Source organism: Wyeomyia smithii, chromosome 3 (assembly GCF_029784165.1).
Source record: "Wyeomyia smithii strain HCP4-BCI-WySm-NY-G18 chromosome 3, ASM2978416v1, whole genome shotgun sequence".
Taxonomy (NCBI): Eukaryota; Metazoa; Arthropoda; class Insecta; order Diptera; family Culicidae; genus Wyeomyia; species Wyeomyia smithii.
The window spans coordinates 167,479,996-167,505,621 of record NC_073696.1 but is presented as its reverse complement, the minus strand read 5'-3'; the positions used below and the strand labels follow the sequence as shown (position 1 = coordinate 167,505,621).

At 38.7% G+C, this 25,626-nt stretch overlaps 2 protein-coding genes across 6 annotated transcripts in view; one reads left to right on the top strand and one right to left on the bottom strand.

Moving 5' to 3' along the window:
* Positions 1-10,123, top strand: part of LOC129727208 (retinal homeobox protein Rax-like) — a 156,169-nt gene extending 146,046 nt beyond the window's left edge. For all 3 annotated transcript variants that reach the window (XM_055684784.1, XM_055684783.1, XM_055684782.1), the window contains 2 exons: positions 9,481-9,683; positions 9,738-10,123. In XM_055684784.1, coding sequence (XP_055540759.1) covers positions 9,481-9,683; positions 9,738-10,079 — 545 coding nt within the window. In that variant the 3' untranslated portion in view covers positions 10,080-10,123. The remainder of the gene's footprint in view (positions 1-9,480; positions 9,684-9,737) is intronic.
* LOC129727207 (glutamate [NMDA] receptor subunit 1-like) overlaps positions 1-25,626 on the bottom strand; it is a 476,845-nt gene that overhangs the window by 194,304 nt on the left and 256,915 nt on the right. The gene's annotated exons all lie outside the window — the stretch shown is intronic.

Genomic DNA, 25,626 nt, shown 5'->3' with positions numbered 1-25,626 from the left:
AACAGCCACCAGCAGCGAGCCAGGTGTGAGATCACTCCACACAGCGATACAACTCAACTGTCAACTGATGGCTTCTTCTTTTTCCTCTTTTGTGTCTCGTCCACTGCTGTAGCACAATTCAGCCAGCAGCCAAATCGGCTTACGCACCAGCTGGCAGTCACGATGCGAAACAGTTGCACAAAGGCGCGACCTTGAACCCGGATTTATTTCACTCGACCAGGCAAACAATGCCAACACTTGTTCACACGTCTTTTGTTTTATATTCTATCGGAGCGATCACCAAACACGTCCGATACTGATGTGTGTTCGGCACAGAATGATGACGTGGGACTATTGTGGGTGTAAAGATTTGATTCTGCAATATCCATAGTATATAACACACACCAAACGTACAAATACCATACACAACAATACATGAACAAAAAAAAACATACACCTGTCATAAACCTTAGCATACAAACTAATAGGAAAAATAATTAACTTGTTGCATATGAAAGTATTCTGTCATAGATGAATTTTCCTCGGATGAATGCATTTTTGCACACACATGTTATACACGCATACATGTTTTAGACACACGCTATATACACACACACGACTCACAAGCACACGCACCTCAGACACACCCACGCTACTTACACACACACACCACTTACATACACATACACACTTACATACACGCACACACGCCGCTTACACATACACACACGTTACTCACACACACATTCACATACACATTGACACACATACACACACACACACACATTAACACACACACACATTAACACACATACACATTAACACTCACACACACACACACACACACGCTACTCACACACACACACACACGCTACTCACACACACACACACACACTACTCACACACACATTACTCACACATTACTTACACACACACATTACTCACACACACACACACACACACACGCTACTCACACACACACGCTAATCACACACACACACACACACACACACTACTCATACATACACACACGTTACTCACACACACACTGACACACATACACACATTAACACACACACACACACACACACATTAACACACACACACACACATTAACACATACACAAACACACACACATTAACACACACACATAAACACACACACATTAACACACACATTAACACACACACATTAACACACACACATTAACACACACACACATACACACACACGCACACACACACATATATATATATACATTAACATACACACACATTAACATACACACACATTAACATACACACACATTAACATACACACACATTAACATACACACACATTAACATACACACACATTAACATACACACACATTAACATACACACACATTAACATACATACACATTAACATACATACACATTAACATACATACACATTAACATACATACACATCAACATACATACACATTAACATACACACACATTAACATACACACACATTAGCATACACACACATTAACATACACACACATTAACATACACACACATTAACATACACACACATTAACACACACACACACATTAACACACACACACACATTAACACACACACACACATTAACACACACACACACATTAACACACACACACATTAACACACACACACACATTAACACACACACACACACATTAACACACACACACACACATTAACACACACACACACACATTAACACACACACACATTAACACACACACACACACACACATTAACACACACACACACACACATTAACACACACACATTAACACACACACACATTAACACACACACATTAACACACACACACACACACACACATTAACACACACACACACACATTAACACACACACACACATTAACACACGCACACACATTAACACACGCACACACATTAACACACACACACACATTAACACACACACACACACATTAACACACACACACACATTAACACACACACACATTAACACACACACACACATCAACACACACACACACATTAACACACACACACACATTAACACACACACACACACACACACATTAACACACACACACACACATTAACACACACACACACATTAACACACGCACACACATTAACACACGCACACACATTAACACACACACACACACATTAACACACACACACACACACACATTAACACACACACACACATTAACACACACACACATTAACACACACACACACATCAACACACACACACACATTAACACACACACACACATTAACACACACACACACATTAACACACACACACACATTAACACACACACACACACACATTAACACACACATTAACACACACACACACACACACACACATTAACACACACATTAACACACACACACACACACACACATTAACACACACACACACATTAACACACACACACACATTAACACACACATTAACACACACACACACACATATACATTAACACACACACACATATACATTAACACACACATATACATTAACACACACACATATACATTAACACACACACACACACACACACACACACACACACACACACACACACACACACACACACACATTAACACACACACATTAACACACACACATTAACACACACACACACATTAACACACACACATTTACACACACACATTTACACACACACACACACACACACACACACACACGCTACTCACACAAACACATACACACGCTAACGCTACTCAGACACACACACTTGGTATACGACACACTATACCTACACAAATTACTATCGGCAGCATCCAAACGGCTTCCAAGTCTTCCAATGGTCCCTTTCAACGGCTTCCAATGGTCCCCAGTGCCGATCACGTCCAGTTTCGGGCTGTATTCCAACAACGATATCTAAATTAGATTACCACTGGTGGGGTCCAACTCAGATCGAAGGGAAGCCGAACTGTTCGTCTTGACGGTCGACCAGGGAATGATCTTCTCTCAACACGGAATGTCCTTTTATAGCGTCACTCAGTGTGGAGAACTTGGGTGATTGGGGGTAGAACCAATCACGTGGAAGCATCTCTGCTTTCTTTCTTCGTCGCTTGCGTTGGGTGATGGATGCGATGCCAATTGGCTGGCATTGCTAGCCAATGACTGAATGCTTGAAATCATTTCGTCTATGTTTTTGAAGTCTGCGTTAGGGAAATATACCAATCGTATGAAAAATGTATGTGGAGATTCGACCTTCAAACTTTCTCGCAATTTTCACGGAGTAATGAGAGAATGACAACTAAAATTATCATGTTATACAAATCTTGTATGTTTTAGCTTTCCAACGGTATATTAACTTTTAAAATCGGAACAGTTGTTTGAGCGCTATTAGCATCTACAATCTTCCATTCCGCCAACCAAAAACGTTACATGTTCAATCCAGTTTTCCCAGAATGTACCTTAGTACAGTGAAGAAAGACGTAGTCCCACGTCAAAAAGATGGAAATAGCAAGCCCGAATTTGAAAAAAAATAGAGAGGATCTAAGTCGTGTGATGAATAATTACATGAATCCTGTACATACATTGGAACTTTCGACTGCTTCTGCCAATTCTCCGTCACCCAAACGTAGAAAGAATACACAACAAATCTATGCTTACCGATCATCGCTTTATACAGTTATCTTAAGAATCTACATGAATTAAAAATGGATTCTGTACCAGTTACTATTTAGAATAAATATCACGGTAACTTACACGATTTTAATACAAACTTCGATGCGGTAGGAGCAACCACGTTGAATATTTTTCAATGGAATGTAAGAGGAGTTAATGATTTTGAAAAATTTGATGAAATTGTATACTTTTTAAAAGAATGCGAGATGAATATTGATGTTATAGTTGTTAGAGAAACTTGGTTAAAGTTGGAGAATAGCTGCATTTACAATATTCCAGGTTATCACGCATACTTTTCTTGTCGAGACAATTCTTCGGGACGTTTGGCTGTTTTTGTAAAAACATCTTTAGAGAACAAATTGATTGATATAGAAACAATGAATGGTCTGCACCATATCCGCTTAGAAATAAATTCAGCGGTTGTTTCTTTGACATCATAGGCATTTACCGTCCGCCCTTGTTTGATTATAATGATTTCCAAAATATTTTAGAGGGATGGTTATCTGCTGCTACTCCTTCTAAACCTTGTTTCATAGCTGGCGTTTTGAATGTTCCAAACCTGCAAAATAATAACGTGGTTACCAGATACAATAACTTATTACATTCCTATGGCTATATATGTACTAATACGTTCCCAACTCGTCCAGTAACATCAAATATATTAGACCATTTCATCTGTCCGATCGATTTTGCTGCGAAGGTTAAGAATAATACTATCTTCAGCGATATTAGTGACCACATTCCTATTATCTCGTCCCTTGCTCTGGGCGACAAGAGAGGGCAACAAGAACTGAAAATAAATATTGTTGATCACTTAAGACTCCATGATCAGTTCACAGTGTTCCTAAATGGTTTTGAAGTCACTGAACAATTATCACAACATATAACAACATGATAGCGGATTGTACTAGATCTTTCACTAAAATAGTTAAATTAAAGAGCGAGCTTTGTCCCTGGATGACCTATGGGCTTTGGAGATTAATACAATTAAAAATAAATATCTCGAAAAAGTTAAACGCTCTCCTAATGATACTCATGCAAAGGAAATGCTCAAGCATGTCTCAAATAAAGTTCAATCGCTTAAGAAACGTTGCAAAAAACAATTCCATGAAAATATAATTCAAAGCTCAAGTCCTTCTAATGTATGGCAAAAGCTCAATGAAATCTTTGGTCGTTCTAAATATTGTGAACAATTCAAGCTGAAAATTGATGGCAGGAACCTAGACACAAATCATGAAGTTGCCGAAGCGTTCAATCACTATTTCTCCACTATAGGGAATAATTTGGCCAGCAAAATTCCGAATAATAACTTTGACTATCTAAAATCTATTAAATGCGTTAGAAATTCTATATTTTTGAGACCCGCTAGTGTTGGTGAAGTCTGTATCCTAATAAGCAGACTAGATAGTAAGAAGAGTAAAGAGCATGTTAATATTCCCGTTGATTTGTTGAAAAGACACGTTAGCCGGTTTTCCGAGATCATTGCAAATCTCTTTAATAAAATAATAGCCACCGGAAATTATCCGAATGTAATTAAATTGCTAAAGTCTCACCTTTTTACAAATCTGGTGATAGATGTGATCCTTCCAACTATCGACCAATCTCGACATTATCTGCCCTAAATAAAATTATAGAAAAACTTTTAACCTGCCGTCTTGTGAGTTTTTTGTCGGCTAATGATGTTATGTACAAATTTCAGTACGGCTTTCGGGAAGGCTGTGGTACATCGACTGCTATTACTGAACTTGTTGATGAATTGATCTGAGAAGTTGATCAAGGAAAATCGTGGGTGGCTTATTCATCGATCTCAAGAAAGCTTTTGATACTCTAAGCCATGGTTTACTGCTTAGTAAGCTTGATCGCTATGGGGTAAGAGGAGTTGCCAACGACTTAATCAAAAGTTACTTATCAAATCGACAACAATTTGTAATAATTGAAGGTGTGCGTAGTAGTTTATGCCCGATTGATATAGGAGTACCTCAAGGAAGCAATATCGGTCCTTTATTATTCTTAGTTTTTATCAACGACTTCGGAAACCTGAAGCTTTATGGAACATCAAAACATGATACAGCATAGTTTTATCCCAGTTCTAGTGTTCAAACGGTTGTTACTCACATGGAATCCGATTTATGCACTCTAATTGAATATTTTGATGGCAATTACCTCTCTCTGAACATCACGAAAACAAAGTATATGATATTCCATTCGCTGCGCAAAAAAATTCCTCAACCTCCCGATCCATGTGTGAGAAATTTGTTCATCGAAAAAGTGTCTTCTATCAAATATTTAGGGCTTCACTTAGATTCCTGTCTTTCATGGGGAATTCATCTTGGAAAAGTGTCATGTAAAATTTCCACTCTATGTGGCCTTATGAAAAGGGTACGACGGTTTGTGCTTTTTAAAGCGTTACTAAACTTTTATCATGCGTGCATTCATTCTATTCTCCAATACCTAATTATTGTTTGGGGTCATGCTGCTAAATCAAAACTTAAAAAAATTCAAACACTTCAGAACAGGTGTGTAAAAGTAATTTTCAATTTGCCTCACTTGTATCCAACTGAATTACTGTACACAAATTTAAACCATAGAATAATTCCTATTTTAGGATTACGTGATTCTCAAATAATTATTTTTGTCCACAATACATTACACAATCAAAATTTTCATCACAACATAACTTTCACAGCTAGGATTAACCGTCATAACACCAGAAATGCATCTGATCTCTTGAGAAGTAGAGCTAGCACGAATTTGGGTTCCACACGCATCCTGTGTTATGGCCCGTTAAAGTACAATTTGCTGCCTTACGAACTAAAACTAGTAACTAATACCATCCCGTTTAAAACCAAACTGAAGCAACATTTAATAAGAAATGTGAACGAATATATATTTCAGTTGCGCCAACCTTTTTGTAAATGTAAAATGGCGAACACAGAATGAAAATATAACTGGAGTATCGGTAGAGAATCTCATTTCGAATGCTGTAGAAAACTAGACGAACAAAACCACTGCTGAAGTAGTCCCATATCATACATAAATTTTTCTCATTTTTGCGAAGAACTGAATTTGAAAAAGGTTTAAACTGGTTTAACCCTGGAAAGATAGTCTGCGTTAATTTGACTCCGCGCTTTCAGCAATATTTTCCACTTTTTTACTGGCAATGCGTTGGTTTTTTCTCGTTTTTCCTTAATCATTTGAGAGTTTTACCTTTACCTTTATACCCAAACTCTGGTGTTTGTTGTTCAACGATGTGTTTACACCGTAATGACCATTCATCGATAAAAAACAATAATTTATGAAGGAAAATTTGCAATTTCAATTGTTCAAAAGTCGGAAGTCAATTTGACGCATGATTATACTTTGTCGCATGTCAAAATTTAATTATGTTATTAGGGTTAAAGAGTTGTGATTGTTTATATTGCTAAAAATTTCTGAAAATATTTTACACATTTTTACACAGTGGCAGATTTTTTTTCGGTTCCGATTGTGAGCATAGTAAAACGAACACAATTTTAAGAAATGTTTTAGATTTTACTATTAGCTTCAAAATGTCACGTGAATTAAAACTATGCAGTCACATTCATAGAAATGCAAATGAAGAAACCTGCAAACCTTTGTGATTTAATTCACGTAGAGTTTGATTTTTTACCGGAATTTTTTGGATCCCGAAAGCATTACCCGGTCTATATAGCTCCGTTCTAGTCCGGTCCAAAATTAAATCAGACTTTGAAGCCAGAAACACTTCGAACGGAACTTTCTGGAATTAATCAGGTTCGATGTCGAACACTACTATTGATATAAACGAAAAAATGAAGAGGGGCGCTAAAATCAGCTTTCACCTGCATGTCAAATCACTCTTTGTCCGCCCCTGCATAGGGACTCCTTCCGGGAAGACGAAATTTTTGAGTTTTATCGCTAAACGAAACTTGAATATCAAATTTTTCTCATACATTCCATTGGAATCCTAATTCAGACATAGTTCTTAACCCGCATTGCTCATCTGTAAAAAATGTCATGTTCTTGTATATTCAGAATATTTTTAAGCTTTTGTTCCACCTAGAGAACAAATTTCAATAAAATCATATTTTCCAGGATTCTTCACAATAATTTCTTTTATCACACATTGGCCCACTGTTAGGTAAAACAGTTGTTTATTTTTCTTGATTAGAACAATACAAACCTGTGTCGCGAAAATCGCGCTGGAGAAAAATCTGGTTCTAGGTTCGGTCCATAATGGGTTATTTCCATTACCTTGAGTGTAGCGGTTTGATATATTAAATACTAAGCTAATTGGAACAAAAAATGTACAATATGCCCCAAGCCCTTATACCTTCTAGTTGTGACTACAATGCTACTTTGATAAATTATCAGTTTTATTTACGATTTACTTTACAAACGGTAAACGGTGTTTTTACAAGTGTTTTTTAAGCGACAGTCAGATTCACTTAAACCTGCAGTCTCACAGTGATAATTGAGTATATATGCAGGTATCGAATTACTAACCGGAATCGACACACTCAAATGATTTAAAAATGTATCCCTTTCACACACATGAGTTCAAAGTAAACGGAGAATAAAAGGATATTGCATTACGATGTGCTTTATGAGATCAAGATGTTTTATGGAAGCCACTTTTTTCATTTCTACTGACATGTGTAGATATATGTTTGTTTCTTTCCGGCATCTGTCCGCTTCACGTGACTCATTATACCTCATATACAGAGCAACTAATTTAAACGTAGCTGTTGACATCTGCGTAAGGAGATAATTATCTGTATTTATGTGCGGGAATGCCACATCATCACATGATTTTTCAAGTGTCTAAAGGTAGCACAGAGATTGTATTGTGTTATATTGATCGTACATTTCAATAAATCTATGTTCGTTGCTAGAGAATTACAAATAGCTCGCAAAAAACGTATATTCATGAAAAAACTGTAATTTTCCAATCATACCTAATTTTAATATACCTCATAAATTGATGCATTTAGTAAGTTTGTCGCCACAAGCATCATGTTTTGAAATTACTATCGCAAGCATTTTGTAACATTGGAATTTGATAGGTCTTTTCAATTGATATTTAGATATTTATATGACTTAACATTTAAGTAAAACTTTGTTTCATATATTTTCATTCAGGACTTTTCATCAAAAGTTTGGGAATAATGTCAAGTTTCAAAAACCAATTTATTTGAAGAGTAAATTAAACCTTTTTCGATTTAGATTTAGTTCAGTGTTTAATTCCCAAGTTTTTTAATTGGATTTAGAATAACTTGAAAACGGATGCTTTGCAAAGTTAATCACCATGAGCTTTTTGATTTGAAATAATTTCTCAAATTATTCAACATCATTCTTAAAAATGTGGAATTAGAAAAAATGCTTCGAAACTTAACCTTCAAAAAAAAATATTCTTCATTTCTCCATCCTGGACTTTTTACTAAAAGTTTTGCTATTTTTTACAAGGCACCATCCATTCCCCAGTTCTACAGTTTATCTGTACAACCAAAAGTTTCTGAGCTACAATGCTTCAAATAATACTAGTACCAAAATGTAAATATTCTTGAGTCTAAAACATTTTTCCACCCACGGAAAATATACAATTTGTTGAGTCAGTTACGTGTGAAAAGTTTCATTCAAATCAAAAAAACTCGAATAATATTTTGCGTGTTTTCAAATCATTTGGTGTGGTTTTAGAAACGCCTGAACGCAAGAAAAAATTGTGACTTAAAACAAAAATGGAAGAGACATTTTTTTACGTACACTTCAAAAAAAATAACATAACATGCTCACTAACTCCAATATTTTGTTATAGAAATATGTTCACATTCTACCGAGGAACATCAGAATGCATCGACACTATCAGCCACCAGTAAAAAGATGAGGAGAAACCGCACAACCTTTACATCCAATCAACTATCTGCACTGGAACAAATTTTCGAACGGACACACTACCCCGATGCATTCCTCAGAGAAGATATTGCAAACAAAGTCGGGCTTAGTGAGGCACGAGTTCAGGTTTCGGAATCATTTATAAATTATTAACTTGCACTAGAATTATTACTTTTTTAGGTCTGGTTTCAAAATCGTAGGGCAAAATTTCGACGGAACGAACGTAGTGTTGTTGGTGTAAGCAGTCAATCATTATCAATTATGTCACCTGTTATCCACTATTCAAATCCAGCCAAACACCATAAAATAGCTGATAAACAGACGAATTCTCAAACAGATATGACAAACTCATACTCTTTCAATTTACAAAATCTGAGCGCAATGTTTTCAAGTTCAGCAAGAGTTGGTACATTATCGTACGGAGAAACGATTTCTTCTCAAGATATGAGCTCGTGCAACTACCACCCACCAAATTACTCTACACCAATTGTACAGAACTATCAGTTTTCTACTTATAAATAATAGTTGTAATAAGAAGAATTTTTGTATAAAATAAATAATTTATTTGTTTCAAAACTAGGTACAGTCTATCTAATTGGCCAAAAATACTATTTGTTTTCATTTCTTGAAACTTAACTTAAGCCTGTAGTACACTCTTTGTCCAATGGTCAAATATTTGACCTTCTGACATAATGGTCAAATTTATTTGACATCATGATTGTTGTTTGCCCGTGTTTAGCACATGTAAAAATTAAAGAGTGACAAACAATAACCTTTGACCAAATTTTTATCTGTCAGAAAGTGACAAATATTTGACGCTTGGTCAAAGAGTGTAATCCAGCCTTTAGAGTGTTGGTGAACAAATTTTCTTGTCGCTTAATTTGCGTTTTCAAACTGTTTATTGGTGACTGAGAAAATAATATAGAAAATTCACATAGATATATATCAGAGGTTAGATTTATACAAGGTTCTATTCACGCAAAAGTTCAAGTCTTGATCAACCAATTTATCATCTCATTTCGCACAAAAAATTGTGATAACGCAATATTTGTACAATAAATACAATGACATGGATCAAAATCAGCACAAATATCATATACATAAAAATCGTGATGTTTCCGTAAAGTTCGGTTTCAGGTAAGGTTTGCAATATTCCCGGGAATGGATTTCCAGGGAAACGAGAATGAAAAATCTCATATCCCGGGAACCAGGAATGGAAAAAATTCTTGGCAAAAATGAGATTTCTAATAAATTTCAATTCGCATGAAAAACGGGTTGAAAAACAAAACTTATTTTTGTAGCAAATGTTAGCAGAAGAGTAGGTTTCAGGGTTTTAATGCCGTCGAACATTAAAAGAATAAAAACAGGACTTGCTCGTGTTGTATCCAAAACCGAAGTGAAAGAGTTTATTGTCATGAATATACATAGTTGTCAACTGATCAAAGTACATGTGTTATGGGTTATGAAATGTACTCTAAAATTGTTGTGATCAGATTTATCTCAACACCCCTTCTGAATCTAATCACTACTTAATTCCTAAGTTCAAACAATGTTTCTTGAGTATAACTGCTGGCAGACCTTTAGTCAGAAGATCCGCTGGTTGGTCACCGCTTGGTGTGTACCGAATGGCAATTTGGTGCTTCTGCACGCAGTCTTTGATAAATTGTAGTTTCACATCTGCATGCTTCATTTTCTTGGAGGATGTCTCCGATTCAGCGATAGCAATTGCTGACTGGTTGTCTTCATAAATGATTACAGCCTCATTGCCACGCAATTTTAGTTCCTTGAAAAATTTAATAATCCACAGTGCTTCACAAATGCAGTCAACTAAAGCGCTGCATTCCGACTCGGTTGAGGAGAGTGCAATTGTCCTTTGCTTCTTGCTGCTCCAAGATGTAGTTGAACCATAAATCTGAAAAACGTATCCAGAAACGGAGTGACGATCACTGACGTCGGTCGCCCAGTTTGCGTCAGCGAAACCGACCACCTGCTCAGCTGATTTCTGCCGGTTGTAGACCAAACCATACTTAGACGTTCCTCTCAGATAACGCAGTATTCTCTTAAGATGTGACCAATGCTCTTGTGAGGAGTTACATTGGAACTGACTAAAATAAGACACGGCCGAACTAAGATCAGGACTCGATGTCACCATGAGGTAGGTTAAACAACCTATTAATTCTCGGTACGGCTTCTCTAGAGTTTGCTGCTCTTTCGGTCTCTGTAGGTGCAAGTTAACATTCATAGGAGTAGGGGCTGGTGTACATGATTCCATTCCAAAACGACGAAGAATTGCTTCAGTATATCCTGGCTGACTTAACTCCATTACGCCCTTACTGAAATTGCGTTCGATTCTGATCCCCAAAAATACCTGCACTTCGCCGAGATCCACCATACGGAACTCACGTTGCAGCATACATTTCACCTTTTGTACTTGAGATAAATCCTTGCTTATTATCAGTATGTCGTCTACGTAGAGCAGAAGATAAACTGGACCAGCATTGCTGTCCAGCACGTACAAACAGCTATCCTCCGAACTGCGCCGGAAACCAACTTTATTTGCAAACTCGTTGAATCTTTCGTTCCATGCCTTCGAGGCCTGTTTCAGCCCGTAAATTGATTTGCTCAACTTACATACCTTGTCCCCTTCCTCAAATCCTTTAGGCTGCCGCATGTATATATCTTCTGTTAATATCCCATTAAGGAACGCGGCCTTCACGTCAATTTGATGAACGATAAAGTTGTGCTGGTTCGCTAAGGCAAGCATCATACGAACTGTAGACATTCGTATTACAGGAGAAAAGGTCTCGCTGAAGTCAAACCCATACCGTTGGATAAAGCCTTTCGCAACCAATCTTGCTTTTTATTTGATGATTATCCCATCAGAATCGAGTTTTAGCCGAAAAACCCACTTACAGTCAACAGGTTTGCAGCCACTGGGAAGATCGACCAGCTTCCACGTTTTATTTTCGGTTAACGATCGTAACTCCTCGTTGATTACCTTTTGCCATTCCGGCCAATCTGGTTGCAACTTTAGATCAACGATGCTTTCAGGAACATTTGATACATAGCTTTCTGCATTAAGTGCAAAAGCAACGCAAGAATAGTCTTGCAGTCTGGCTGGTGGATTTCGAACACGTTGACTTCGTCGTATTCCTAGGGAATCTTGCTCACATTCTCCCGGCTCCATTTAATCCTAGCAGTCATTAAATTCTTCTTCTTCGTCGTTGGCGTCTATTGCTCCCAGTTGTTCGACAACAGGATCTATAGCAGTCGTCTGCGGTTCCATAGAATCGACCGAAGAACTCTCTGAAGGACAAATTGAAGAAACTCCGGAACCACCTGTCGAGGGACCTGCCAGTTCAACATTAATACTGCTGCATTTTGTTACAGGCATCCGAACTTTATTGGTAATCAATGGTAACTCTTCTACAATCACATCTCGAGCGATGTAAACCTTATGACCATCCCATAATCGATAGCCGTTGCTTCCGTACCCAACGAAAAAACAGTTCTTGCTTCTAGCCTCTAATTTGTTCCGTTTCTCTTTTGGTACTAAACTGAAAGCTCTCGCACCGAATATGCGAAATTTCGAAACATTTGGCTTGTGACCGTACCACATTTCGTACGGCGTCTTGTTGGCGATTAACGCTGTCGCTGGACTTCGGTTAATCACGAGTATTGCCGCTTGAACCGCTTCACACCACAGTGTCTTCGATATTCCAGCATCCTCGATCATAGATCTAGCTTTTTCCATCACCGTGCGATTAAGTCTTTCGCTGACTCCATTCTGTTGTGGTGAGTACGGAACAGTGTACTCGAGTTGAATACCCCGTACTCGGCAATAATCACGAAAGGCTGTTCCTACATATTCCCCTCCATTATCGCATCGTAGGCGAGAAATAGAACTGTCGGAGTGAGCTTCTGCCATAGCGACATAAGTTTGAAAGGCTTCAAGCACCTCATCTTTCGTTCTCAATATATATACAGCGGTGAAGTGGGAGTAGTCATCCGTGAAGGAAACAAAATATCTTCTACCGTTGTAAGCCGTCGGTGTCATGGCACCACAAACGTCGCTATGAATAAGCTCGAGAGGACGGGTGCTTCGAGGCAAAGGCACCTCAATGAAAGGCTTTCGCATTTGCTTGCCTTTAAGACAAGGTTCGCAAACTACTCGTTTTCCTATTTCGCATTTCTTCAGCGTCATGCCATTTACCATACCAGAAGCAACTATCTTTACAAGCCCACTTCGCCCGATATGGCCAAAACGCCGGTGCCATAACTCTTCATTTCCAATAATATTTTGAGACACTAGAGCAGCTGGCTCTTTCACACGCGACACATTCACGTTCATTTCGTACAATTTGTATTTTCGTTTTGCAGTGCAAACGACTTCGCCGTTTCGAAGAATCTCGGCACTATTCTTTTTGAAACATACTTCCATGCCCAACTGCCCGATACGTTGAATCGAAAATAAATTGTACTGCAGTCCCGGGACATAGAGAACTTCACTGACAATGCTGTTTAATCTTTTGCTTCCTATCTTTGACACTATATCAACAAAACCAGAGTGGTTACTCACAAGCGTCTCTCCAGAAGCAACTTTGATTAACACCGGATTGTCCAATTTCTTCACGTCGCGTAACCAATCTATTGTTCCAACCATATGGTCGGAGGCGCCAGAATCAAGAATCCAAGAGCTGCCACTTTGCCGGAAATCCTCTGCATTTTTACCAACTGCATGGCTCACAAACACTATTTCTTCTTCACTCACGTGTGCTTTTACTTTATGCAGGTTTTTCTTCGTACCCTTAAGTACCTTATTATTCAGATTCGGACACTCCGCGCGCTTGTGTCCCATTTTTCCGCACGAGAAACACTTAATCTGTTTGATGTTTCTTTTGAACTAGAATACTTCTCTCAGGAAGTTCGGCTACATAGGGATGTGAAATGAAAATCTAGAACCGGAAAAAGTGAAAAATATGTCCAATTTCAAATGCTAATAAATCGGTTAGTATTCGATGGATTTCCTTCGTTCTTGCAGCAATAGCTTGGAAAATCTTCTAAAATTCTTCCCAAATGCAGATAATTGTAATTTTATTTTTCAAACTATTGAACTATTGAAAATAGTAAGGCCTTGTCAAAACGAAAACTTCGGCCTCTAATTGGTCGTTATATATTTGCTTCCCAAGCACGGTCGACAGAATCATAGACCTTGCCATTTGAAATGTGCTATTTGGCTTATATAAGAGCCTGTTTCACCCGAAGCTGTTCATTATAATTCATTATAATAATGTCAACCACGTAGAAGTTCTTAACGTCAACTGTAGCAAAATATTTGACAGAAACGTTTAATTCCTTGACTTCATATTTCTTAGGAAAGCTGCAGCCTTACTCTTAGTTCTTAATCCGACAAAACATGAATAAATTGTTTTTTTTTTTTTTGACGTAGGAATACGTCTATCTGGATGTTAGGTAACTGAATTTGAAAATCTAGTAATTCAAGCAGGGAAAACCAGGGAAAAATGGTCAGGTTTTAAGCGCTTATATTTCAGTCATTTATAATCAGGTTATAGAGGCTCTGGCATCAATCGATCAGGAATTCTTTTACGGTTAAATTTATGTAACAAAAACAACCTATTGCTGAGATACACTTTCAAAAAATTGGTAAATAACATCGATTGTGTAAATCATACCGAGCAGCCAATCACTACCTCTCTTCCCACACAACCGATCTGACTTTATAAACGATTTGCTGTTGTTGTTGTCACTTTCTGTTTCTGATGCTTTTTTACTTCTCTTGCCATTCTCTTCTCTTCTTAACTCCTCCCTCTTTCCAACTAACTGACGAAACTTTGATATAAAAGATACATTCGAACATTTTCCCCTATCATTTTCATTCTAAAACCGTACCAGCGACGTACGGACGCTAGGTGCTAGCCGTTGAAAGGAGGAAAGACATAATAGTACCGGTCATCTCGTGCCGGTTTTACACGTAATGCTGGTAGCTGTTAGTAGAACATGGCTACTGCAAAAGTATTAAAGTTGCTGGAATTCTGGCCAGAATGATAAGAGAACAAGAATCATCGGCAACTGGCACCTTTGGTGCCTCAAAGTGTTGTTTGTTTATATTAATTATTGTTCAGAGCGCTCTTATGTCTCAGTTTTTTTCTCTTATGTTTTTTTTTCGATCTTCTAAGATTCTTCCCAAATGCAGATAATTGTAATTTTATTTTTCAAACTATTGAACTATTGAAAATAGTAAGGCCTTGTCAAATCGAAAACTTCGGCCTCTAATTGGTCGTTATATATTTGCTTCCCAAGCACGGTCGACAGAATCATAGACCTTGCCATTTGAAATGTGCTATTTGGCTTATATAAGAGCCTGTTTCACCCGAAGCTGCTCATTATAATTCTAGACTGCAACAACAGCAGTCCTTCCTTAACAGCAGTAGTAGCAATGCAGCGGATAACGGCCACAGCTGTGGTATGGCAACGGATAGCGGAGCGCGTCTCAGCATCGATAGCAGGACCAGGTGGTGCAGGGCAGCGGATACCAATGGCAACGGATACCAATGGCAACGGATACCAATGGCAACGGAAGAGTCCCCTACTGTGGCAACGGGGATAGCGCAGCGGTTGACGTTGGTCTCAGCATCAATATAAGCAGGGCCAGCTGATGCAGTGTGGCGTTTTAGTAAAATGCTGTCTCTGAGCGATAGCAGGCACACTAGCAAATGCATCCAATGAAAAAAACGTTCTGGAAAACTTTTCAGTGTTTATTTTCCCCCAAGGAATACTTCATTCGCACTGCCAGTGATAACGCAAAGATGTGATCGGCATCTTATCAAACATTAAATTAAACAACAAATTGTCCTTTTCAGGATGAAATAAAAACCTAACAACATCCGAAAAGCTTTCATTATCAGCATAAAAATTATTTTTCGCATAATCAAAATTCAAAAATTATCAAGTCCAAATCATGACAAGCAACTATATTATTGAGAATGGTCAATGGTTGTTGAAGCGCGAAATTCGACTGATCTGATTAGTTGTTAATATGATTGCTTCCCAAGCACGGTCGACAGAATCATAGAACTTGCCATTTTAAATTTGCTATTTGTCTGTATAAGAGTAAGGATGGGAATTATCGACTGAAATGGCTATCGATAGTTATCGATGATTTCCGTCTACTATCGATAGGTTTTCCATCCCTATATAAGAGCCTGTTTCAGTCGAAGCCGCTCATAATAGTTCTAGACAGCGACAACAGCAGTCTTCCCTTAGCAGCGGCAGTAGCAGTGCAGTGGATACCAGGCGGATAGCGGCCCCAGCTGTGGCATAGCAATGGATGGTGTACTAGTTGCAGTGGATCTCAGCATCGATAGCAGTTGGGCCAGCTGATGCAGGGACAGCGGATACCAATACCAGCGTATAGCGGCTAAAATATTGGCATGGATACGGATAGCGTAGCAGTTGCGGCGGGTTTAGCATCGATAGCAGCTGATGCAGTGAGGCACTTTAGTGAAATGCAGTCTCTGTGCGATAGCGGGCACTAGTTAACGCATTAAATTAAAAATGTTGACTCATTTTGACAACACATAAGCCGTCTAGTTTTGAGTGTTAAATCAGCTTTTCACTGTTTATTTTATCACAAGGAATACTATATTCGCACTGTCAGTGATAACGCTAAGATGTTATAGGTATCTTATCCGATATTGAATTGAACAACAAATTAAAAAATGACTGACACGCAAGCAACCAGGTTTTCTTTCTTGTAAAAGTATTCTACTTCATTCTTGGGTCGTGGCTTTGCACACAACCCTCCTGTGATTTTTTCCTCTCCCGACAAAGGCAGTGGAGCCTGAATTAGCTTCTACGTCGTCGCTATTTGCGCGTTTTACTCTCTCATTAAGCAATCGTGCCCGCACAAAATTTAAAGTACACTTTTCTTCTGATAGCGGTTCAAGCACAGTTACCAGGTTACCATACGAACGGGGCATCGATTGTAACAAGAAAAACACAACTAGCCGCTCATCCAGTTTTATACCTGCCGAATCAACATCGCGGACAGTTCTATCAAACAGCAATAGATGTTGCTCCATCGTACCGGTCTCGAATTTTAGTGCCAACAACTTTTTCAGCAAGAAAAACTGCCCGGAAATTCCCTTACGTGCAAACGCATTCTGCAAAGCTTGCCAAATTTCCACCGGATTCCGTTTCTGCTTGACATATTCAAGCTCTGAATCTGCGATGTTACGAATCAGAACTGATTTGCATCGAATGGCATTTGTTTGCCGTTTTTGCAGTGATTTTTCCTTCGCCTGTTTAACCTCGGCACTGTCGTTTTCCAGCACTCGATATTCTTCAACATCTTCCGGCAATTGTTGAATGCATTCCAGGAGACCCAGCTCCTCCAAATGCACTTTCATCCGGAAACTCCAGTTTGCGAAATTTGTACCGTCGAACAGGTAAACTTTTCGGTCCTCTTCCATCGTAATAAAAATCCGCAATCTATTTGACCGTGAAAAATAAAAAGTTCCTAACTACACGTTTTTACCACGCGCACTATAGGTTAGGCTGGGCACATAACCTGAAAAGAATAAAAACAGGACTTGCTCGTGTTGTATCCAAAACCAAAGTAAAAGAGTTTATTGTCATGAATATACATAGTTGTCAACTGATCAAAGTACATGTGTTATGGGTTATGAAATGTACTCTAAAATTGTTGTGATCAGATTTATCTCAACAGAACAAACGCCTCAAGCCTTTAGTACACTCTTTGACCAATGGTCAAATATTTGACCTTCTGACATAATGGTCAAATTTATTTGACATCATGATTGATGTTTGTCCGTGTTTGCCACATGTAAAAATTGAAGAGTGACAAACAATTATCTTTGACCAAATTTCTATCTGTCAAAAAGTGACAAATATTTGACGCTTGGTCAAAGAGTGTAATCCAGCCTTTAGATCCGCTGACAATTTTTCGTCAAGCCCAAATAATGTAATTCCCTTCTGTAAAACTTTGCTTAAGATCGCTGAATCACCGCTGCGCGCTGATGTCTGATCACTAGAATACTTCTAAATCACCGATTCCAGCTTTTGCGACATTTCATTAGAAACTGAAGAGGCCAATACTTTTAGCACAGACTAACAGACATAACACCTCGAACAAATTTTTCAATAAAATCATCGTTTGGATGATTCCAGTACTTTACGTTAGTAACACTAGCACCATCTGCTGTCGTGTTCGCGCTGCGTCATGTATTCCAACATTAGCGCCAGCGTTATTTCATGTGTCAAATGGGGAACTACAAAATATGTATGAGATTGCACGACAGCGCCCCACACGACGTTTTCGCGCGATGACTGTTATTCGATTGAAAATTTGAAATGAACGTTTTTTTTGTGGCGATGGAGCCAGGTTCCAGTGTTACGTCTGTTAGTCTGTGCTTTTAGTTCGTTGGAGATAAATCTGAGTGTTTGGCATGCAGGTTTTAGAGCATTTGAATGTCTACGTAATTAATATGATGACCCAAGTTACACTGACTGAGTTTTATTAATTTATTTATTTCTGGTCGCAATGGTTTTCGGGTTTTTATTTTTTTATCAATTTACAGGTTTCAAAAAGTGTTTTGTCAATAAACAAAGAAAAACTCAAGCAACTATGCGCTTAGTAGTAAACTAACTAGCAAAAGAAGACATTAGACGAAGGAAATATTTCTTAATTTTTCCTTTTTCGAATAAGACAGCATAAACTTTTGACAAATGATTTAAGCAAAAAATGTGATATTACACTGCAAACAAATATTGGTCGTCGTTTCAAGCAAGCATTTGCTGAGTATGATGCACACTTTGAAGCTGCTTTACACTTCTACGACGTAAGTTTCATGTTTTGATACGATATTTAGGGGTTCTCCACAGAAGGCAGAATCACAAAAGGCAGAAGCACGAAAGGCAGAATCATGAAAGGCAGAACTCTATGACCGTACACAAGGCAGAATATTTCAAAGGCAGAATTTCGAAGGGCACGAAAGGCTAATCACTGGTAGCAAAACCTGACTCCGGATAGCCAAGTGCGTGATGGCAAATTGATGCGAATCCTGGTCATGGTATCAAAGCTGCTACTCTACATTTATTATTCAATATTATTCGGTAACCAGACACAATAACTGGTCGCAAGCAATGACCAGTTTTGATGGGAGGTGCAAATCAAGCCCAATTATTTAATCCGAAACGCACAAACTGGTTTGGTTCAGGTTCTCAAGACTCTCACGGCATCACGGAGAGTAATTTTTTGGTGTTAGGTATAACTTACAGTGGTCTCAACGGCTTGTTGGTTATAATTAACATAAAACAATTCATGCGGCGAAGACGCATAATCTAGGGCAAGGAACCGAGGCGGCACAAGGCTGCCGTAGTTTCCGCGGTCCGAGCCGGCCGCCGACCCGCTGTCGGAAGCGGCGGCCTCTCGTCTGCAAACGACTGATACGAATACCAATACCCACATGAACTTCCCATAAAGCATAACAGTCCCATGTAATTTCTCATCACATTTTACTTAAACCTCAAAAACTTCTCCACATATCCGGTGCTCCAAAAAAACCGCAAGAAAAAGCTTTTTGTTACTAAATTGATTAGAAAAATATGAATTTTGGTCAGTCCAATGTTACAAATAAACGCGAAACAAGCTCAGTGCTAGAAATAACTAGCATAAAATTATGGTCACTATCATAGAAATACCAATTGAAGTACTTATAGGGAAAATAATTAACTTGTTCTCTATACAAGTATTTTTTCATAAAAAATGCATAAATGCATTTTTGCACACACATGTTATACACACACACAAACACACACTACTCACACACACACATACAAACACACAGACACAGAAACACACACATACACACACGCACACACACGCACACACACGCACACACACGCACATTCACACACATACACACACACACGCACACACAGACGCACACACACATACACACGCACACACACATACACACACGCACACACAAACACACACACGCCCACACACATACACACACAAGCCCACACACACATACACACACGCACACACACATGTTACTTACACATACACGCACACGCCACTCACACATACACGCACACGCTACTCACGCATACACACACGCTTTTCACACACCCACACGCTACTCAGACAAACACACGCTTGATATACGACACACTATACCTACACTATAGGCAGCACCCAAACGGCTTCCAAGTCTTCCAATGGTCCCTTCCAGCTTCCAATGGAATTCCAACAACGATATCTGAAATAGATTACCACTGGTGGGGTCCAACTCAGATCGAAGGGAAGCCAAACTGTTCGCCTTGACGGTCGACCAGGGAATGATCTTTTCTCAACACAAAATGTCCTTTTATGGCGTCACTCAGTGTGGGGAACTTGGGTGATTGGGGGAAGAACCAATCGCGTGGAAGCTTTCTTTGCTTTCTTTCTTCGCCGCTTACGTTGAGTGATGAATGCGATGCTAATTGGCTGGCATTGCTAGCCAATGACTGAATGCGTGAAATCATTTCGTCTATGTTTTTGAAGTCAGCATTAGGGAAATATTCCAATCTTATGAAAAATGTATGTGGATATTCGACCTTCAAACTTTTCCGCAATTTTCACGTAGTAATAAGAAAATGGTAACTAAAACTATCATGTTATACAAATCTTGTATATTTTAGCTTTTCAACGGTATATTAACTATTGAAATCAGAACAGTTGTTTGAGCGCTATTAGCATCTAAAATCTTCCATTCCACCAACCAAAAACATTACATGTTCAATCCAGTTTTCACAGAATGTACCTTAGTATAGTGAAAAAAGACGTAGTCCCACGTCAAAAGAGAAAAGACCATTTTTTGATTCTGCCATTCGTGCTCTTTGTGATTCTGTCATTATTTATTCTGCCTTATGAAATATTCTGCCTTTCGTAACTCTGCTTTTCGTGATTCTGCCTTTTGATTCTCTGTCTTTCGTAGGAGACCCATTTTATTGCAATAGTGTATGAAAATTTTTTCGAGGAGCTCAAGAATCCCGGGATCCCGGGAATCAATATTTATTTTCCCGGGATCCGGGAATCCCAGGAAGAGGTGATTCCCGGGAAATCGTTCCCGCGATTGCAAACCCCAGTTTCAGGTGAACAACCAGTTTATGGGCTCTCAAAAACCGAGGTTCATTTTTGCATGGTGAATAGTGATACTAAATGTGCAGATTTGTCTGCAAAACGCTGATTTTCAGTTTATTGATTTGCAGATATTTGCAGTTTTTCCACGGTTTCTGCAGATTTTTGTCAAAGTCTCCTTATATTTGCGCAGATTTTCTTAAAATGTGTGCAGATTTTTACAGACTTTTGCCTTTTTTCGGATCACGGATAGATTTTTTTCAGATTTCGAGCACATTTTACCGGTTTTTAGAGCAGCTGCAGACATTTTTCAAAAACATCTGGCATCTCTGATGGTGATTCATATGCACGACTTGTGAGCCATTTGCCCATCCCTGATAACACAGTCTACAACCGAAACAGCCATTAGCCTTGTTGCCACAAAATTTTGTGATACTAGTGCCAGGATTGTGACGGTTCTCCCGCTGTTTACTTCCGCAAGGCGGTGCGTATCAAAGCAAAACAGCCAATAGCAAGCCTTGTTGCAACCTAAAGCGTGGTACGCAGTTGAAAAGAAAAGAGGTTCACGAAATTTTGCCCATTTTTCCAAACGGAATTTTGACAGCTGAGAATGCTTCACAGTAACGATATCTGACGTGAGTGAGCGCATGATTTTTCCTTTTCTCTAGGACACTCGAACATACTTGTTCACCGCGATCTGGTGTGAGAGCAGGGATGCCAGGTAATTTTTTCAAAAGTCTGGTCCGCGAAAAAATGTCTTCCTACCCGAAGCCCGAAGGCTGAAAAAACTTTCCGGCAAATCGAAAACTGTCGAGCAAAAAAACACAGGTCACCACTGCACTAATGCAAAATTCGGGTCGTTCACATATTTTTCAATGTCTTCACATGTTTTCTACAATGTCTTTTTTTTTTCTTCACAAATCATTTATTTGACACGGCACAAATACAATCCAATGTTTAACGGCGCCTTGTTGCAACCTAAAGCGTGGTACGCAGTTGAAAAGAAAAGAGGTTCACGAAATTTTGCCCATTTTACCAAACGGAATTTTGACAGCTGAGAATGCTTCACAGTAACGATATCTGACGTGAGTGAGCGAGTTAACGACCCGACCCAGAAAGCAGCAACGTAACATTGTTTACTTTGCTGCCATGGATAAAGTGCACCGACCCGGCAGAAGACTTAACCCAAGAAGTCCAACCATGTTGGCACTATTGTAAGTAGACACTTTTGAACATTTTAAGACTCATTAATTGTAAACTGTGCTTGTAAGTTGTAACAGTGAATTTTAATCTAGAGGTTTTACAAATTTTTATTTCGGTAAATTTAGTGTAAATTTTCGGTTCAGTGAACTCTAATTTAGTAAACGACATGGCAAGTCCTCAAGTTCCAGCTCAGGTAGAGCCCATGACAACTCAACAATTTATTGATTTGGGTAAAATTCCCGACTTTGTAAGGGATGTCAAGCCTTTCAATGGCGATCCCACGAGACTCGTCGATTGGGTATGTGATGTGGAATCTATTCTCCGCACGTATCGGGAGAACGGTGCAACGATGGCTCAGATGAATATAATAGAGAGAACAATTCGAAGGAAAGTTGAGGGTGAGGCTGCCGATATACTCAACTCGAATAACATAGTTTCGAATTGGGCTGAAATCAAGAATGCTCTAATCCTTTATTACAAAGATCAAAGAGACGTCAAAACACTAGATACCCAGCTAACGAAAATAAAAAAATTGGCCAATGAAAGTTTAAACTCGTATTACAGTCGAGTAAACGAGTTGCTTTCTCTCATAATTGCTCAGGTGAAAACTGACGACACGCTGAGGTTGAATGCAGCCGCACATACTAATTACTTTCGGGAGAAGGCGTTGGATGCGTTTATAAGAGGATTGGTAAAGCCTCTGAACATACTTTTGAAAAGCTCAAACCCAGCAACGCTTAGTCAAGCATACAACTTTTGCATTGATTACCATAATTTAGACATTCGCTCTGCACCATTCAGAAACGAACTTGGTGGTCAGCCGATTCCAAAGCCTCGTGACCTACCAAACATAGCATCTAGAATGCAAATTCAGCCAAATTTTTTTTTACCACCTCCTCTTCCTCCGAGGCGACAGCCAATAAACCCGTTCCAACACAATCCACTGAATAATCAGTTTATGCAACATCATCAATTTCAAAATAATCCATTTATGCAACCTCAATTTCAAAATAGCCCACCGAATAATTCATTTAGACAACGTCAAGTTCAGAATAACCCACCAAATAATCCATTTAGGCAACATCAGTTTCAAAATAACCCGCCAAATAATCCGTTCAGGCAATATGCATTCCAAAAACCAGAACCGATGGATGTCGACACCAGTCAACGAACCCGAGCAATAAATTACGGTAATAGACCGATAATGAACTTAAAACGTCCCCATTCTCCTTCTCAACAACAACATCATTTTAAAAGACAAGCACATCCTCTTGAAAGTGCATATCCGTACCCCGATTACAATAACGAATATTACGACTACAATTATGAAGGTCAGTACTGAAACAGCGGGCTGTACAGCGGCTCATATCACGAAGTTGAACAACCAACGTATAAAATGGGAGAGCCTTCTCATTCTGGTAAAGCGACCGACTATCAACACGAACCAACTACTCTCGAACAGCAAGAAGCAAATTTTTTAGAGTGGCGCCCACGTTGGTAACGCCAACTATGCCATTTATCAATTTGAAGACAAGTATCGGTGAATTTCCGTTTTTGATTGACACTGGTGCTAATATAAATCTGATACACCCAATGTTAGCATGCAATTATTCACTTTCAAAGCCATACCGCTTCAATGCAAATAACATAGGAAGTGCAAATGGAAAGTTCAATGCTGATGCAGCAATTGACATAAATTTTTTCCAGCCAAAAATCAACTATATAGCTCAATTTCTTTTACACGATTTCCACCCATATTTTTATGGAATCATTGGAACTGAAATTTTAAACGCATTAAATGCAATAATTGATTTTTCAAATAATACGCTACAATTAAGTAGAGAAAATGAAACCATGAGTATCCCGCTCTTGCAATACTCAGCTGGACAAACAGCACCAGCAAAAAATTCAAACACCGTTTCACAACAAGCGACACCCCATGCAGTTGAATTAATAACTCAGCCGAACGTCACGGAGCATATGTTTCGTACTTCTCATCTTTCGTCTAGCGAGAAAGATAAGCTTCTGGAAGTGCTGCAACGACATGAAACAGCTTTTTATAAACCAGACGAAAGTTTAACGTGTAGTACTGTTGTAGAATGTGCTATCAATACCACTGATGATGTTCCAGTTCATCAGAAAGTGTATCCTTACCCCGCAGCCTATGTTGATGAGGTGAATATGCAAATCGACAAACTTTTGAATGACGGAATTATACGTCCCTCTCGATCTGCTTGGACGTCACCCGTTTGTATAGTTCCAAAAAAGACGGATGCGTCAGGAGTGAAAAAATTTCGTATGGTCATTGATTATAGAAAAATCAATGAGAAAACTATTTCGGACCGCTATCCTATGCCGGAAATTAATTACGTTTTGGACCAATTGAAAGGTCAAACATTTTTCACTACCCTTGATTTAGCATCTGGTTTCCACCAGATCAGAATGAAGGAAAGCGATATTAAAAAGACAGCGTTTTCCATCAACAATGGCAAGTATGAATTCACGAGAATGCCGTTTGGATTGAAAAATGCTCCGGCTATTTTTCAAAGAGCAATTGATGACGTACTTCGTCAGTATATTGGAAAAATCTGCTATGTTTAAATTGATGACGTAATCGTTTTCGGAAAAACCTTCGAGGAAGCTTTAAAAAATTTGGAAACCATAATTAAAGCATTGAATGATGCAAATCTCAAAATT